The 18,797-nt window shown below is 42.7% G+C and overlaps 1 protein-coding gene across 7 annotated transcripts in view; it reads right to left on the bottom strand.

Annotated features, from left to right (window-relative positions):
* Window positions 1-18,797, bottom strand: part of LOC135504152 (SH2 domain-containing adapter protein F-like) — a 133,172-nt gene that overhangs the window by 22,218 nt on the left and 92,157 nt on the right. For 4 of the 7 annotated variants that reach the window (XM_064922479.1, XM_064922503.1, XM_064922488.1 and 1 more), the window contains exon 4: window positions 13,851-13,949. The exons of the other annotated variants lie outside the window; for them this stretch is intronic. In XM_064922479.1, the coding sequence (XP_064778551.1) occupies window positions 13,851-13,949 (99 nt within the window). The remainder of the gene's footprint in view (window positions 1-13,850; window positions 13,950-18,797) is intronic. 7 annotated transcript variants of the gene reach the window in all.

Here is an 18,797-nt window from a genome sequence, read left to right as displayed (position 1 = left end):
TACAGCCAATAGCGGAGAGAGTTATCCCTGGTTCTCAGACAAAGGCAAATGAGACAGAGGTATAGGGTTGGGACAGAGGTCAAAGCTCTAGCAGCTAATATAATAAATTCCTGCCTTGGGATGGCTCACCACTGAGCGATTTTAAAAGTTGAATTCTCATTTCACATTCCAGGTTAGCATGTAATTGTTTTGGGAGTAGCAGGCGTTGCAGTGTCACGCAGCCTTGCTCTGAGGATGAAAAGCCAATTCTTACAGGTTGGTCTCAGCTCAGCTCTGCTCAGATGCACAGTGCAATAATGAGGTGAGCGGTCACACAGACACTTCTAAAAGAAAGGTAAACTGATTCAACTGGCAGACGTATAGTGGCAGTCTTCAAACCTCCGGGTGTCTGATTTTTCCCTTACCCTATAACCTGTTTCAATTTGCTGTCAGCCCAAGAGCCTTTTCTGAATACATTTTGGCTTGGATGTTATGTTGCGGCACAGATGAGTGCATCTTAAGGCCTCGACACGCTGCTCTGAGACACTGTGTGAAGTGACCCGCCTGGGACTGGGGAGCAATGGGGGCCAATTCCTCATCCTAATTTTTCAGGCTGAGGTGATAAGAGAGGCTGAAATACAGCAGAGACATTCTTTAGTTTGATCTCTGGAGCCTCTATCCACAGCCTATCCAAGTCATACATACTGTGCAGTACTGTGTGCCAGATAGAATGGTCTGTGTGTGTATGACTGGGCTGGCACAGACAGGCGTCAGGTCCTTTAGTTGGCACTGCCTCACCAGTGACATGTCCCAACAGTGATCCATGTGTTTTGCTTTGGGAAGAGGTGAATCATGGGTAGAAGGTTGTTATCTTACTCCGTATGACATCCCGTGGGACTCGGTGACAGTGGAGGTGCCTTGAGCAATAGGAGGAAGACACAGAGGCCAGCTCACCCCATTCTACCCAACCCCCTGGGGTTTACTCTGCCCTACATGGTCTCTCAGAGTCACTCTCTACAACTATACAGTCCATTCTACCAATGTGCAGGATGAATGTTGATGTCTCCAGGGCATATTGGTTGGAAGTACTCACTGTAGTGTTCTTGCTGACTTTAATGTAGTATTTACATTAGTTAACTGTAAATACTACAGTATACTGTAAAATAACTGTAGTATATACTAAAGCAATTAATGTCATGTTTTTTCAGATTGTTGTAAACTATAGTATTTACTGTAGTGTTTTTGTTTTATTATCTTTGACTTGTGGAGGCTTTCTGCTTGAGGAAAGCTACTGAGCAAATGTTCCATAACCTGTAGGTAGGTTGTATTGAGGTCTGAACGGATAGTTCAAGCTTCTGCTCTTTTCTGTGACCTATAGGGAACATAATATAAGGTCTATACTTGGCATGTACGTTTCTCACTTATTGGAGGCACAAATTGGGATATGGGGAGGGGAATGAGCAGGGTACATGCAAATTAAACACTGTAGTATATAGTAAGTGTCCTTACACAAGCCGGGATGGCTCATAGGAGCAGGAGCGTGAGGCAGCTTGATGTACAAGTACACCCTCTGGACAGGACCACTAGTCTGTATCGCAGGGCCTTACCCCCAATCTATCTCCTTAATGCTGAGTGTCAAGCGGAGGCGCATCGGGTCCCATGTTTAAAGTCTTTGGTATCACTCAGCCAGGGATCAAAATCCCAACCTTCCAATCTCAGGGCAGACACTAAACACAAGGCCACTGAATTACAGTATATACTATAGTTTTAAAAAACTGTAGTGTTTTGCAGACTGTAGTGTTTTTGTGAACATTACTATAGTATTGGCTACCGTGGGTTTTTTTGTTGTCGCAGAGAATGCTGTAGTACTACAGTTTACTACAAAATTCTATATTATGTACTACAGATGATTGAGGGATACTACAGTTTAGTAGTCTACAGTATACTACAGTTTTTTATAGAACGCTATAGTAAGTACTGTAGTATCTTATAGCCTAGTAAACTAGTATTTTTTCATGTGGGTGTGCACAGGTGTTAAATTGTTCCGGATCCTGCAAGGCCCGAAACCAGGCACTATGATCCAAATGAGAGCTTAGAACCGGTACCTTTCGCTAGCCTATTTGAATTATCTAATGAAAAACTATTGTCAACATTCAATTTTCCACAGCCAGCAACACGAGTAAGCTAAGCAACAGCAAACTCAGACAACCCCATAGTAGAATAGTTTACCTATTCAATTGTTCACCCTGTCGCATTTAATGCGAGAAAATAATATTCCTCTCAAGGCGCATTCAAATTGCGAGTATATGCCCAGTCACTGTAGCCTACAACGTTCTAAATGAAGTCGCGGGAAAAAGAACACTCCTTTGAAAGCAGTTGATGGCCACTGTTAAAAGAGGAGGATCGCTGAGCTTTCTAGTGTTACTACTCTTATTTCTCAAATCCAATAAATGAGTAAAATGCACAATTTTAGAACCAGAGTTTAGAGCAGATAGATGGTTTATGCGTGTTAGCGGGCACCAATGGCCATTGAATGCATAAGAAAGGGTGGGGCTAAATGTAACACGGGTCATATGTAATAGGTGTCTTCGATTATATTCACAGCCGCATATATTCCCCCCCAAGCAGACACATAGATGGCCCTGAACAAACTTTATTTGACTCTATGTAAACTGGAAACCACATATCCTGAGGCTGCATTCATTGTAGCTGGGGATTTTAACAAGGCTAATCTGAAAACAAGACTCCCTAAATTCTATCAGCATATCGATTGTGCTACCAGGGCTGGTAAAACCCTGGATCATTGTTATTCTAACTTCCGTGACGCATATAAGGCCCTCCCCCGCCCTCCTTTCGGAAAAGCTGACCACGACTCCATTTTGTTGCCCCCTGCCTATAGACAGAGACTAAAACAGGAAGCTCCCGCGCTCAGATCTGTTCAACGCTGGTCCGACCAATCTCATTCCATGCTTCAAGATTAATTCGATCACGTGGATTGGGATATGTTCCGCATTGCGTCAAACAACAACATTGATGAATACGCTGATTTGGTGAGCGAGTTTATTAGCAAGTGCATCGGCGATGTCGTACCCACAGCAACTATTAAAACATTCCCAAACCAGAAACCGTGGATTGATGGCAGCATTCGCCCGAAACTGAAAGCGCAAACCACTGCTTTTAACCAGGGCAAGGTGACCGGAAACGTGACCGAATACAAACAGTGTAGCTATTCCCTCCGCAAGGCAATCAAACAAGCTAAGCGTCAGTATAGAGACAAAGTAGAGTCGCAATTCAACGGCTCAGACACAAGAGGTATGTGGCAGGGTCTACAGTCAATCACGGATTACCAAAAGAAAACCAGCCCCGTCGCGGACCAGGATGTCTTGCTCACAGAGACTAAACAACTTCTTAGCTCGCTTTGAGGACAATACTGTGCCAATGACACGGCCCGCTACCAAAACCTGCGGACTCTCCTTCACTGCAGCCAACGTGAGTAAAACATATAAATGTGTTAATCCTCGCAAGGCTGCAGTCCCAGACGGCATCCCCAGCCGCGTCCTCAGAGAATGCGCAGACCAGCTAGCTGGTGTGTTTATGGACATATTCAATCAATCCTTATCCCAGTCTGCTGTTCCCACATGCTTCAAGAGGTCCACCATTGTTCCTGTTCCCAAGAAAGCTAAGGTAACTCAGCTAAACGACTACCACCCCGTAGCACTCACTTCCGTCACCATGAAGTGCTTTGAGAGACTAGTCAAGGACCATATTCCCTCCACCCTACCTGACACCCTAGACCCATTCCAATTTGCTTTCCGCCCCAATAGGTCCACAGACGACGCAATCGCAACCACACTGCCCTAACCCATCTGGACTAGAGATAATACCTATGTGAGAATGCTGTTCATCGACTACAGCTTAGAAAGTCGTCATCAAGCTCGAAACCCTGGGTCTCGACCCCACCCTGTGCAACTGGGTACTGGACATCCTGACGGGCCTCCCCCAGGTGGTGAGGGTAGTTAACAACATCTCCACCCCACTGATCCTCAACACTGGGGCCCCACAAGGGTGCGTTCTGCGCCCTCTCCTGTACTCCCTGTTCACCCACGACTGCGTGGCCATGCATGAAACCAAATCAATCATCAAGTTTGCAGACGACACTACAGTGGTAGGCTTGATTACCAACAACGATGAGACAGCCTACGGGGAGGAGGTGCGGGCCCTTGGAGTGTGGTTTTCAGGAAAATAACCTCACACTCAACGTCAACAAAACAAAGGAGATGATCGTGGACTTCAGGAAACAGCAGAGGGAGCACCCCCCTATCCACATCGACGGGACAGTAGTGGAGTGGGTAGTAAGTTTTAAGTTCCTCGGCGTACACATCACGGACAAACTGAATTGGTCCACCCACACAGACAGCGTGGTGAAGAAGGCGCAGCAGCGCCTCTTCAACCTCAGGAGGCTGAAGAAATTTGGCTTGTCAACAAAAGCAATCACAAACTTTTACAGATGCACAATCGAGAGCATCCTGTCGGGCTGTACAACGCATCACCGGGGGCAAACTACCTGCCCTCCAGGATACCTACACCGCCCGATGTCACAGGAAGGCCATAAAGATCATCAAGGACATCTACCACCCGAGCCACTGCCTGTTCACCCCGCTATCATCCAGAAGGCGAGGTCAGTACAGGTGCATCAAAGCTGGGACCGAGAGACTCTTTATCTCAATGCCATAGACTTTAAACATCCACCACTAACATTTGGCTGTGTATAATGACTAACTCGAGCCACTTTAATATTGGAAAAATGTTTGTAAAAAATGTATCATTAGCCACTTATTAATGTTTACGGAACTAGAACTCATCTCAATGTATATACTGTACTCTATACCATCTAACATCTTGCTAACCATGTATACATGTGATCAAATACAATTTTATTTTAAACAATGAGGTTTTATATGTTTACATACTATATTCTCATCTCATATGTCATCCTTGTTTGGCTGATGACAGTAGAATCTTGCCTTGGGTGGACCATCACTCATTCATATATCTTTATGTAATATTCTTCATCCCTTTACAAGTGTGTATAATGTAATGTTTAAATTGTTTGGTTAGATTATTAGCTTGTTTTATTTATAGCCGGTGATTAGCCCAATGGGGTATTACTGCATTGTCAGGTAGAAGCATTATTTCTAAATAACATACCTGCCTGATCATATGGACTAATACAATTTTATTTTATTTGAGGTTGGTCAGCATAATTCACAGTATGTCATTCATTTTGGCTGAGTGACAGTAGAATGTTTTTTCAGCATTTTCCCCCAAATGTTCCATCCATAACTAGCAACAAGATGTAATGTTCTAATGTTTAGACTTTAGTTTGATCTAGCTAATGATTAGCCCAATGGGGTAAATGAGCAACCACCTATTTATTTATAGCCGGTGGGCTGCATCAGGTGATCATTATTTCTAAATAACATACCTGCCTGATCATATGGACTAATAGTTATATTGGGCTCATTTCTGGAGGGGAAATGATATTGTCAGCATAATTCTATTTTCATTCATTTTGGAGTAGTGTCCTTTTATGTCTCAGCCATTTTCCCCCAAATGTTGATCCATTGTAAATGGCATTGTAAATAATATATTCCTTCTAAACTGACTTGGCTAGTTAAATGAAACATAAATCAAATAAAAACTATATATTATACCCCCCTCTGAACTAGGGACCCTCCACCACCCAAATACCAATTTAACCACTGGATATGCCATACACACAGGTCATCATGACTACTGCATGAACAGGACTTGTCGACAGAAGGATATCTCGACATGACTGGTGTTTAAGAGGTATTTCACCAATACACCATCCGTCTATTACATAAGCTTTGCCCATGTCGGTACACAAAACATTCTGTTGACACAGAGAGAGAGCTTTTTAGGAGGGAAGTTATCTTCTTGGGCCCAATCTCATTCTAAATCCACAAAGCTTCAAACATCCAATTGACTGAACATTGGCCAGAGCCAGGACTTGTTGGATTCTCAGAATATAACTGTGATGACAGGAACAGGAAGACACAATGACATAGCTTCCTGTGACATCCTGCCCTGACAGGTCTGTGGAGTGTGGATTTCCGGCAATTCTGGTATGGTGTCAAGTGGAGTGTTCGGTCTTGTGCCAGTTTTGACTGGTGATAAAGAGAGTGAGAGACAGATGGAGAGAGAGACAGACAGAGAGAGAGAGAGACAGAGAAAGAGGGTGAGAGACAGATGGCGAGACAGAGACAGACCGAGAGAGACAGACAGACAAAGAGAGAGAGAGACAGAGAAAGAGTGAGAGACAGACAGAGAGAGAGAGAGACAGACAGACAGAGAGACAGACGGAGAGAGAGAGACAGACGGAGAGAGAGAGACAGACGGAGAGAGAGACAGACGGAGAGAGAGTGAGAGAGACAGACGGAGAGAGAGTGAGAGAGACAGACAGACAGTGAGAGACAGACAGAGAGAGAGTGAGTGAGAGACAGACAGACAGAGAGTGAGTGAGAGACAGGCAGAGAGAGAGAGTGAGAGACAGACAGACAGAGAGTGAGTGAGAGACAGACAGACAGAGAGAGTGAGAGACAGACAGACAGAGAGTGAGAGACAGACAGACAGAGAGTGAGAGACAGACAGAGAGTGAGAGACAGACAGAGAGTGAGAGACAGACAGAGAGTGAGAGACAGATAGAGAGTGAGAGACAGATAGAGAGTGAGACAGACAGAGAGTGAGAGACAGACAGAGAGTGAGAGACAGACAGAGTGAGAGACAGACAGAGAGAGTTAGAGACAGACAGACAGAGTGAGAGACAGACAGACAGAGAGAGACAGACAGAGAGAGTGAGAAACAGACAGAGAGAGTGAGAAACAGACAGAGAGAGTGAGAGAGACAGAGAGAGTGAGAGACAGACAGAGTGAGAGACAGACAGAGAGAATGAGAGACAGACAGAGAGAGTGAGAGAGACAGAGAGAGTGAGAGACAGATGGAGTGAGAGACAGACAGATGGAGTGAGAGACAGACAGAGAGAGAGAGACAGAGAAATAGAGTCAGATGGAGAGAGAGATCCCGAGAAAGACATTCCATAAAAGCTCTAGACTATTATTATTAATATATTTTTTTTTAAATGACTACAAGAGGTATTTGTTTACCTTGTCCTTTTAATTAGGCAGCACTACTTCATCAGTGTAAACAGCGATGCCACATAAATCACTGGCCCACTTGTGCCATTTCTTTTAGTTCTGCTTAATTTGCCCTGCTAATTGCATGCATATTCAAAATAAGTTGGTAGATTACAAATTTTATGGCGTTTATTAGGAGTTGGAGGATATTTCAGAAGAACAAACATTGCTTTTGCAGATGCTCTCATATCACCATCACCAGAAGCTAGTAGTTCACGGCTCATTGTGGAAGAAACCGACAAATACACGCTGTATCCATCGAATCACCATCCACCTCTCTGAATCCCTCTCTCCCAACACTTATCTGTTGTGAAGAAGAGAATCTGTCCCTATTAAATATGAAAGTGGAGGCGAGCGAGCAAGTGATGGAGGGGAGATGACAGCGTGCCTGTTCTGCCTAGACTCAGCTGGACATCCAGTGGGGCTCTCAGGGGAGAGCAGAGCTACGGTCAGGTTGGAAGAGCGCCCGCTCTGTGCAGGGGGAGAGGAGGTGGGGGTTAGGGCTGGGTGAGTGAAAGATAACAGGCGGCGGGCTGTGCGTTCAAAAGCAGCGGAGCCATTTGAGGCTCATGAGAGAGGCTTGTCAGGGTGGCTATCAGCCGTAGAGCAGCGGGGGGGAGGCCAGAACAGGGGGGGGGGGATACACTGTGGAGTGACAAGCCATCACAGGGGACAGGTCTTTCACAGAGAGAGAGACAGAACCATGGGGCCAGGGCATGGACCAGGCTCACCAACCACTCTGTTATCTCCTCTTTAAAACAAACTGCACCAATACTACTGGAACGAAACTGATTCAATGATTTACTTAAAGAATAGAAGAGCTTTCTCTGGGTCATTAAGTCCTTGAAGAGTCATTAAAACCCCATAAAGCGGTGTGTGTTGGTCCTCGGGACCTGGCTCAGGGCTCTGACAGCATCTCCTGTTATCTTGCCTGCAGTAAGTGCACTAGGTTAGGCTGGCAATCAGCCAACCTCATGGTGTTTAATAGGCAGCAACAGGGCCTATGGATTAAGTAACACTGGCTCTCTAGCCAGACACAATGAGGCACTACTCAGATTTCCAATGGCTGCCTGTTCAATGTCTGGGTGTATTAGTGTGTGGTGTGGATATTGAACATGGACACACACACACACAGTCTGTACATACACATGCAAGTGTGTGTACCCCCGCATGCACGCACGCACGCACGCACGCACATACATACCAACCACTATCACACAGAGGCCTTCTTCATATGGCCAAATTTAAATGGATCTTCCTCACTCCCTCTGTCTCATCCATCACAAAGTCAATGCCTGAGTGGGAAGGGGGGGGCAGCGATGATGAGTGATTAACCAAACCTGTAAAACAGAGAATAATATGCGAGGACCTGTAAAACAGAGAATAATATGCGAGGACCTGTAAAACAGAGAATAATATGAGAGGACCTGTAAAACAGAGAATAATATGAGAGGACCTGTAAAACAGAGAATAATATGAGGACCTGTAAAACAGAGGACCTGTAAAACAGAGAATAATATGAGACCTGTAAAACAGACCTGTAAAACAGAGAATAATATGAGAGGACCTGTAAAACAGAGAATAATATGAGAGGACCTGTAAAACAGAGAATAATATGAGAGGACCTGTAAAACAGAGAATAATATGAGAGGACCTGTAAAACAGAGAATAATATGAGAGGACCTGTAAAACAGAGAATAATATGAGAGGACCTGTAAAACAGAGAATAATATGAGAGGACCTGTAAAACAGAGAATAATATGAGAGGACCTGTAAAACAGAGAATAATATGAGAGGACCTGTAAAACAGAGAATAATATGAGAGGACCTGTAAAACAGAGAATAATATGAGAGGACCTGTAAAACAGAGAATAATATGAGAGGACCTGTAAAACAGAGAATAATATGAGAGGACCTGTAAAACAGAGAATAATATGAGAGGACCTGTAAAACAGAGAATAATATGAGAGGACCTGTAAAACAGAGAATAATATGAGAGGACCTGTAAAACAGAGAATAATATGAGAGGACCTGTAAAACAGAGAATAATATGAGAGGACCTGTAAAACAGAGAATAATATGAGAGGACCTGTAAAACAGAGAATAATATGAGAGGACCTGTAAAACAGAGAATAATATGAGAGGACCTGTAAAACAGAGAATAATATGAGAGGACCTGTAAAACAGAGAATAATATGAGAGGACCTGTAAAACAGAGAATAATATGAGAGGACCTGTAAAACAGAGAATAATATGAGAGGACCTGTAAAACAGAGAATAATATGAGAGGACCTGTAAAACAGAGAATAATATGAGAGGACCTGTAAAACAGAGAATAATATGAGAGGACCTGTAAAACAGAGAATAATATGAGAGGACCTGTAAAACAGAGAATAATATGAGAGGACCTGTAAAACAGAGAATAATATGTAAAACAGAGGACCTGTAAAACAGAGAATAATATGAGAGGACCTGTAAAACAGAGAATAATATGAGAGGACCTGTAAAACAGAGAATAATATGAGAGGACCTGTAAAACAGAGAATAATATGAGAGGACCTGTAAAACAGAGAATAATATGAGAGGACCTGTAAAACAGAGAATAATATGAGAGGACCTGTAAAACAGAGAATAATATGAGAGGACCTGTAAAACAGAGAATAATATGAGAGGACCTGTAAAACAGAGAATAATATGAGAGGACCTGTAAAACAGAGAATAATATGAGAGGACCTGTAAAACAGAGAATAATATGAGAGGACCTGTAAAACAGAGAATAATATGAGAGGACCTGTAAAACAGAGAATAATATGAGAGGACCTGTAAAACAGAGAATAATATGAGAGGACCTGTAAAACAGAGAATAATATGAGAGGACCTGTAAAACAGAGAATAATATGAGAGGACCTGTAAAACAGAGAATAATATGAGAGGACCTGTAAAACAGAGAATAATATGAGAGGACCTGTAAAACAGAGAATAATATGAGAGGACCTGTAAAACAGAGAATAATATGAGAGGACCTGTAAAACAGAGAATAATATGAGAGGACCTGTAAAACAGAGAATAATATGAGAGGACCTGTAAAACAGAGAATAATATGAGAGGACCTGTAAAACAGAGAATAATATGAGAGGACCTGTAAAACAGAGAATAATATGAGAGGACCTGTAAAACAGAGAATAATATGAGAGGACCTGTAAAACAGAGAATAATATGAGAGGACCTGTAAAACAGAGAATAATATGAGAGGACCTGTAAAACAGAGAATAATATGAGAGGACCTGTAAAACAGAGAATAATATGAGAGGACCTGTAAAACAGAGAATAATATGAGAGGACCTGTAAAACAGAGAATAATATGAGGACCTGTAAAACAGAGAATAATATGAGAGGACCTGTAAAACAGAGAATAATATGAGAGGACCTGTAAAACAGAGAATAATATGAGAGGACCTGTAAAACAGAGAATAATATGTGAGGACCTGTAAAACAGAGAATAATATGAGAGGACCTGTAAAACAGAGAATAATATGAGAGGACCTGTAAAACAGAGAATAATATGAGAGGACCTGTAAAACAGAGAATAATATGAGAGGACCTGTAAAACAGAGAATAATATGAGAGGACCTGTAAAACAGAGAATAATATGAGAGGACCTGTAAAACAGAGAATAATATGAGAGGACCTGTAAAACAGAGAATAATATGTGAGGACCTGTAAAACAGAGAATAAAGGTCAAGGAAAGAGGAGGAAGTAAAACAGAGAATAATATGAAGGACCTGTAAAACAGAGAAAGGTAATATTTGTGTGAGGACCTGTAAAACAGAGAATAATATGAGAGGACCTGTAAAACAGAGAATAATATGAGAGGACCTGTAAAACAGAGAATAGTATATTGAGACAGGACCTGTAAAACAGAGAAATACATAATGAGAGGACCTGTCTTAGGTAATTTAGAGACCAAATTATTTGAAGAATATGAAATGTCAGACTAATAGTAGAGAATTATTTATTTCAGCTGTAAATCTTCTATTGCACTCAGAGAGAATAATAAGAAGTGGAGGAAACCTGTAAAACAAAACAGAGATGCTTGTTCTAGGTCCCAAGAAACAAAGAGACTTCTGTTGAATCTGACAATTAATCTTAATGGTTGTACAGTCATCTCAAATAAAACTGAAGGACCTGGTGTTACAGAGAATAATATGAGAGGACCTGTAAAACAGAGAATAATATGAGAGGACCTGTAAAACAGAAAAATATGAGAAACCTGTAAAACAGAGAATAATATGCTTTTGAGGTTAGGACTACTGTAAAACCCGGAGAGAATAAATAAACTTCAGTTAGTACTAAATAGGCTGCTACCTGTAAAACAAATATTTGAGAATAAGTATGTACACTGAGTCAAGACCTGTAAAACAGAGAATAATATGGAGGACCTGTAAAACAGAGAATAATATGAGAGGACCTGTAAAACAGAGAATAATATGAGAGGACCTAATTGTAAAGCAAACAGCTGAGAATAATATTTATGGAATGGACCTGTAAAACAGAGAATAATATGAGAGACTCTGTCTCAACCTTTAAGTCTTTACTGAAGACTCATCTCTTCAGTGGGTCATATGATTGAGTGTAGTCTGGCCCAGGAGTGGGAAGGTGAAAACAGAGAATAATATGTGAGGACCTGTAAAACAGAGAATAATATGAGAGGACCTGTAAAACAGAGAATAATATGAGAGGACCTGTAAAACAGAGAATAATATGAGAGGACCTGTAAAACAGAGAATAATATGAGAGGACCTGTAAAACAGAGAATAATATGAGAGGACCTGTAAAACAGAGAATAATATGAGAGGACCTGTAAAACAGAGAATAATATGAGAGGACCTGTAAAACAGAGAATAATATGAGAGGACCTGTAAAACAGAGAATAATATGAGAGGACCTGTAAAACAGAGAATAATATGAGAGGACCTGTAAAACAGAGAATAATATGAGAGGACCTGTAAAACAGAGAATAATATGAGAGGACCTGTAAAACAGAGAATAATATGTGAGGACCTGTAAAACAGAGAATAATATGAGAGGACCTGTAAAACAGAGAATAATATGAGAGGACCTGTAAAACAGAGAATAATATGAGAGGACCTGTAAAACAGAGAATAATATGAGAGGACCTGTAAAACCAACAACATGTACTGCATGTGTGGATGCACTAGGCAGGGAGGCAGGGAGGCAGGCAGCCCCACGCGGCAGGGAGGCAGGCAGCCCCACGCAGCAGGGAGGCAGGCAGCCCCACGCGGCAGGGACAGCTAAGGAGAGGAGGTGGTTTACATGCAGGTGGCATTACAGTTCTGTCCCTTATACAGCTCTAATGAAGACAAACAGCGCTTTATTCAAATGGCATTACAGTGTTCAGCTAGAGAGAGATAAAGGTGGCTACATTTGGGTGCTTGTTTAATACCTCTTATACACCCACTCTGCACTATTTATGGGGGTGCATTTTTCTCCATTAACCGTTACTGTTTTGCGTGCCGACACGTTAATTCCGCACACAAACGTCTAAATATCAACAGAATCTACGTGGCATCTTCAAGCGGCTGAAAACCACCAACGAGATTTGAAGAGTGAACAATATCATTATTCATCTATGCAAATGGGGGTTTAAAATGCAAACAATTTAACTTCACCAACAGAATATGAAACGCATCACATACACAATATCTGAAGCTCGGTGGAAAGTACCTAACACCCCCAATGGTAACAGACGACAAGTCATTAAGGTGACAGCGAGGAGAAAGGGACAGTCCATCGCCCTGACCCTTGGACTGGGTCCAAGACCTGTCTTGAGTGATCTGAGACTTCTGGCTGAGCATGAGGTACCGGCTCATTCAACCCCCCCCCCCCCCATCTCTATCTGCAGTCGCCAGGGTCGCATAATGATGACACACTTCTCACAGTGCTCTGACGATGATCTAATCTTCAAACAGCCAGGATATAGAAGACCTAGGTCTACCAGAGCTTTCACCTTTAAGACGTAGGTCTATGGACAGTGTTAGAGTTGAGGCCCTTTTCATATGAAGTTGTTGAAATGTCTGAGCTTTTTGATGATCAATATGTCTAGAACAGAGCCACACAAGCTGAGAGAAAGGGAGGGAAGGGAGGGGGTTCTTCTTTCAGAAAGCATTGTTTTATGACAGATTGTGAGAGAAGTCTCTCTAAACCAAACACTGGGATATCATTATGGGCTGAATGGAACAGAAAAAGGTTGAAGACCGGCAATTAATCAAAGCATTTCTCCAACCCCAGTCTTCCTCTTTGAAGGATAACTTCAGCACTCTTACCTCTGTTCTCCCACAGCGGACGTAACTTTGACATCCCGAGCAAATGAAATTAATTACCATCAAAGGAAATAATGTGAGAGGAGTGTTTGTAAATAGCATCCTAAATAATGTTGTCTTAGTGCCGGATGAAAGAGAAAATAATGAGGGGAAAATAAATGAAGGAAAGAAACCAACATCCGTTTTTCCTCATAGCTGAAAGAGACAGCACACATTTACTGCAGTATGAAAAAGAGAAACATAGAAAAAGTAAATACAGACAAATAGAAACAGAAGGACAGAGACCAGCCCGGGTGGTGTGTGTTAGTGGTACCTGTGAGGGATTTATAGGTGTTGTCCTTCCTTGACTCTGGTTCTGATCCACTGCCACTTACAGAGCCCTTGAAGCTAATGCAGTCAGAACAGAGCAGAGCTGTTCAAAGAATAAAGGTCAAGGAAAGAGGAGGAAGAGGTAAATAAATAAAAAATTTAAAACCTTTAAAGGATGTTTAAATATTTGGTATAGTATAGCTTCAAATCGAGGAAAGGTGTTGGTTTTTCCTCCTCTCTTTTTGTGTGTTTGTGTATGTCTTCCAAAACCAGAGTTTGTCCTGGAACAGCCCTGTTCAGTTATGGCTGTGTAAGCTATGCTGGAGCTCTCTAAACCACAGTTGACATTCAGTAACATTGAGACAGACAGACAGATGCACACATACAGTTGAAGTCGTACGTTTCACCAAATACATTTAAACTTACTTTTTCACAATTCCTGACATTCAATCTGAGTAAACATTCTCTGTCTTAGGTAATTTAGGATCACCACTTTATTTGAAGAATGTGAAATGTCAGACTAATAGTAGAGAATTATTTATTTCAGCTTTAATTTCTTTCATCTTCTATTGCACTCGCTAGAAGCATGTGTTTCAGACATAAGGAAGTGGATGGCTGCAAACTTTCTACTTTTAAACTCGGACAAAACAGAGATGCTTGTTCTAGGTCCCAAGAAACAAAGAGATCTTCTGTTGAATCTGACAATTAATCTTAATGGTTGTACAGTCATCTCAAATAAAACTGAAGGACCTCGGTGTTACTCTGGACCCTGATCTATCTTTTGAAGAACATATCAAGACCATTTCAAGGACAGCTTTTTTCCATCTACGTAACATTGCAAAAATCAGAAACTTTCTGTCCAAAAATGATGCAGAAAAATTAATCCATGCTTTTGTCACTTCTAGGTTAGACTACTGTAATGCTCTACTTTCCGGCTACCCGGATAAAGCACTAAATAAACTTCAGTTAGTACTAAATATGGCTGCTAGAATCCTGACTAGAACCCAAATATTTGATCATATTACTCCAGTGTTAGCCTCCCTACACTGGCTTCCTGTCAAGGCAAGGGCTGATTTCAAGGTTTTACTGCTAACCTACAAAGCATTACATGGGCTTGCTCCTACTTATCGCTCTGATATGGTCCTGCCGTACATACCTACACGTACGCTACGGTCACAAGACGCAGGCCTCCTAATTGTCCCTAGAATTTCTAAGCAAACAGCTGGAGGCAGGGCTTTCTCCTATAGAGCTCCATTTTTATGGAATGGTCTGCTTTCCCACGTGAGAGACGCAGACTCTGTCTCAACCTTTAAGTCTTTACTGAAGACTCATCTCTTCAGTGGGTCATATGATTGAGTGTAGTCTGGCCCAGGAGTGGGAAGGTGAACGGAAAGGCTCTGGAGCAACGAACCGCCCTTGCTGTCTCTGCCTGCCTCTTTCCACTGGGATTCTCTGCCTCTAACCCTATTACAGGGGCTGAGTCACTGGCTTACTGGGGCTCTTTCATACCGTCCCTAGGAGGGGTGCGTCACTTGAGTGGGTTGAGTCACTGATGTGATCTTCCTGTCTGGGTTGGCGGCGCCCCCCCTTGGGTTGTGCCGTGGCGGAGATCTTTGTGGGCTATACTCGGCCTTGTCTCAGGATGATAAGTTGGTGGTTGAAGATATCCCTCTAGTGGTGTGGGGGCTGTGCTTTGGCAAAGTGGGTGGGGTTATATCCTTCCTGTTTGGCCCTGTCCGGGGGTGTCCTCGGATGGGGCCACAGTGTCTCCTGACCCCTCCTGTCTCAGCCTCCAGTATTTATGCTGCAGTAGTTTATGTGTCGGGGGGCTAGGGTCAGTTTGTTATATCTGGAGTACTTCTCCTGTCCTATTCGGTGTCCTGTGTGAATTTAAGTGTGCTCTTTCTTTCTCTCTCTCGGAGGACCTGAGCCCTAGGACCATGCCTCAGGACTACCTGACATGATGACTCCTTGCTGTCCCCAGTCCACCTGGCCGTGCTGCTGCTCCAGTTTCAACTGTTCTGCCTTATTATTATTTGACCATGCTGATCATTAATGAACATTTGAACATCTTGGCCATGTTCTGTTATAATCTCCACCCGGCACAGCCAGAAGAGGACTGGCCACCCCACATGGCCTGGTTCCTCTCTAGGTTTTGGCCTTTCTAGGGAGTCTTTCCTAGCCACCGTGCTTCTACACCTGCATTGCTTGCTGTTTGGGGTTTTAGGCTGGGTTTCTGTACAGCACTTTGAGATATCAGGTGATGTACGAAGGGCTATATAAATACATTTGATTTGATCACATTCCCAGTGGGTCAGAAGTTTACATACACTCAATTAGTATTTGGTAGCATTGCCTTTAAATTGTTTAAATTGGGTCAAACGTTTCCGGTAGCCTTCCACAAGCTTCCCACAATAAGTTGGTTGAATTTTGACCCATTCCTCCTGAGAGAGCTGATGTAACTGAGTCCGGTTTATAGGCCTCCTTGCTCGCACACTCTTTTTCAGTTCTGCCCACAAATATTCTATAGGATTGAGGTCAGGGCTTTGTGATGGCCACTCCAATACCTTGACTTTGTTGTCCTTAAGCCATTTTGCCACAACTTTGGAAGTATGCTTGGGGTCATTGTCCATTTGGAAGACCCATTTGCGACCAAGCTTTAACTTCTTGACTGATGTATTGAGATGTTGCTTCAATATATTGGGGTGGCAGATAGCCTGGTGGTTAGAGCATTGGACTAGTAACCGGAAGGTTGCAAGATCGAATCCCCGAGCTAACAAGGTCAATATCTGTCATTCTGACCCTGAACAAGGCAGTTAACCCACTTTTCCAAGGCCATAATTGAAAATAACAATGTTCTGAACTACCTTGCTAGTTAAATAAAGGCAAAAATAAATATCCATAATTGTCCTGCCTCATCCATTTTGTGAAGAGCACCAGTCCCTCCTGCAGCAAAGCACCCCCACAACATGATGCTGCCACCCCATGCTTCATGGTTGGGATGGTGTTCTTCGGCTTGCAAGCATCCCCGTTTTTCCTCCAAACATAATGAGGGTCATTATGGCCAAACAGTTCTATTTTAATTTCATCAGACCAGAGGACATTTCTCCAAAAAGTACAATTCTTTGTCCCCATGTGCAGTTGCAAACTGTAGTCTGGCTTTTTTATTGCGGTTTTGGAGCAGTGGCTTCTTCCTTGCTGAGCAACCTTTCAGGTTATGTCGATATAGGACTTGTTTTACTGTGGACAGAGATACTTTTGTACCCGTTTCCTCCAGCATCTTCACAAGGTCCTTTGCTGTTGTTCTGGGATTGATTCACACTTTTCGCACCAAAGTACGTTCATCTCTAGGAGACAGAACGCGTCTCCTTCCTGACCGGTATGACGGCTGCATTGGCCCATGGTGTTTATACTTGCAAATGATTGTTTGTACAGATGAATGTGGTACCTTCACGCGTTTGAAAATTGCTCCCAAGGATGAACCAGACTCGGAGGTCAACAATGTTTTTTATGAGGTCTTGGCTGGTTTCCTTTGATTTTCCCATGATGTCAAGCAAAGAGGCACCGGGTTTGAAGGTAGGCCTTGAAATACATCCACAAGTACACCTCCAATTGACCCAAATGATGTCAATTAGCCTCAGAAGCTTTGAAAGCCATGACGTCATTTTCTGGAATTTTCCAAGCTGTTTAAAGGCACAGTCAACTTAGTTTATGTAAACTTCTGACTCACTGGAATTGTGATACAGTGAATTATAAGTGAAATAATCTGTCTGTAAACAATTGTTGGAAAAATGACTTGTGTCATGCACAAAGTTGATGTCCTAACTGACTTGCCAAAACTATAGTTTGTTAACAAGAAAATTGTGGAGTGGTTGAAAAACTCGTTTTAATGACTCCACCCTAAGTGTATGTAAACTTCCGACTTCAACTGTACATGCACACATACACTACATGACCGAAGGTATGTGGACACCAGCTCGTCGAACATCGCATTCCAAAATCATGAGCATTAATATGGAGTTGGTCCCCCCTCTGCTGCTGTAACAGCCTCCACTCTTCTGGGAAGGCTTTCCACTAGATGTTGGAACATTGCTGCAGGGACTTCCTTCCATTCAGCCACAAGAGCATTGGTGAGGTCGGGCACTGATGTTAGGCGGTTAGGCCTGGCTCGCAGTCGGCATTCCAATTCATCCCAAAGGTGTTTGATTGGGTTGAGGTCAGGGTTCTGTGCTGGCCAGTCAAGTTCTTCCACACCGATCTCGACAAACAATTTCTGTATGAACCTTGCTTTGTGTACGGGAGCATTGTCATGCTGAAACAGGAAAGGGCCTTCCCCAAAACCACAGAATTGTCTAGAATGTCATTATATATGTCATTATATGCTGTAGCGTTAAGATTGCTCTTCACTGGAACCTTACAGCACTATGCATTCGGGCAGGAAGCCTTATCGTAGCATCCGCCAAACCCAGATTCCTCCGTTTGGACTGCCAGATGGTAAAGCGTGATTCATCACTCCAGAGAGCGCATTACCACTGCGCCGACGCTTGGCACTGCACATGGTGATCTTAGGTGATCTTCAAGAAGGCCATTCTATTCTGCCAATGTTTGTCGTTGGAGATTGCATGGCTGTGTGCTCAAATTTATACACCTGTCAGCAATGGGTGTGGCTGAAATAGCCAAATCCACTGATTTGAAGGAGTGTCCACATACTTTTGTATATGTAGTGTATACTGTATATGAACGCATGAGAACACACAAACACAGTCATGCTCCCCTAACTACCATACACCAAAGGTCTCTCCTAAGCTGCAGGTTGACGTTTATTGTCATGAAACTTCCCCTGGAACTGATAGATTTCCGCTAGACGGGACAGCAGCAAAGTCAAAATTGGATATATTGTAAAAATGTATGAAAACTAAAATTTGCTTTTTGGTCTTAATTAAAATGTCCA

This window comes from Oncorhynchus masou, chromosome 2 (assembly GCF_036934945.1).
Source record: "Oncorhynchus masou masou isolate Uvic2021 chromosome 2, UVic_Omas_1.1, whole genome shotgun sequence".
Lineage (NCBI taxonomy): Eukaryota > Metazoa > Chordata > Actinopteri > Salmoniformes > Salmonidae > Oncorhynchus > Oncorhynchus masou.
The sequence above is the reverse complement of the archived record's forward strand: the minus strand, read 5'-3'. Positions and strand labels throughout refer to the sequence as shown.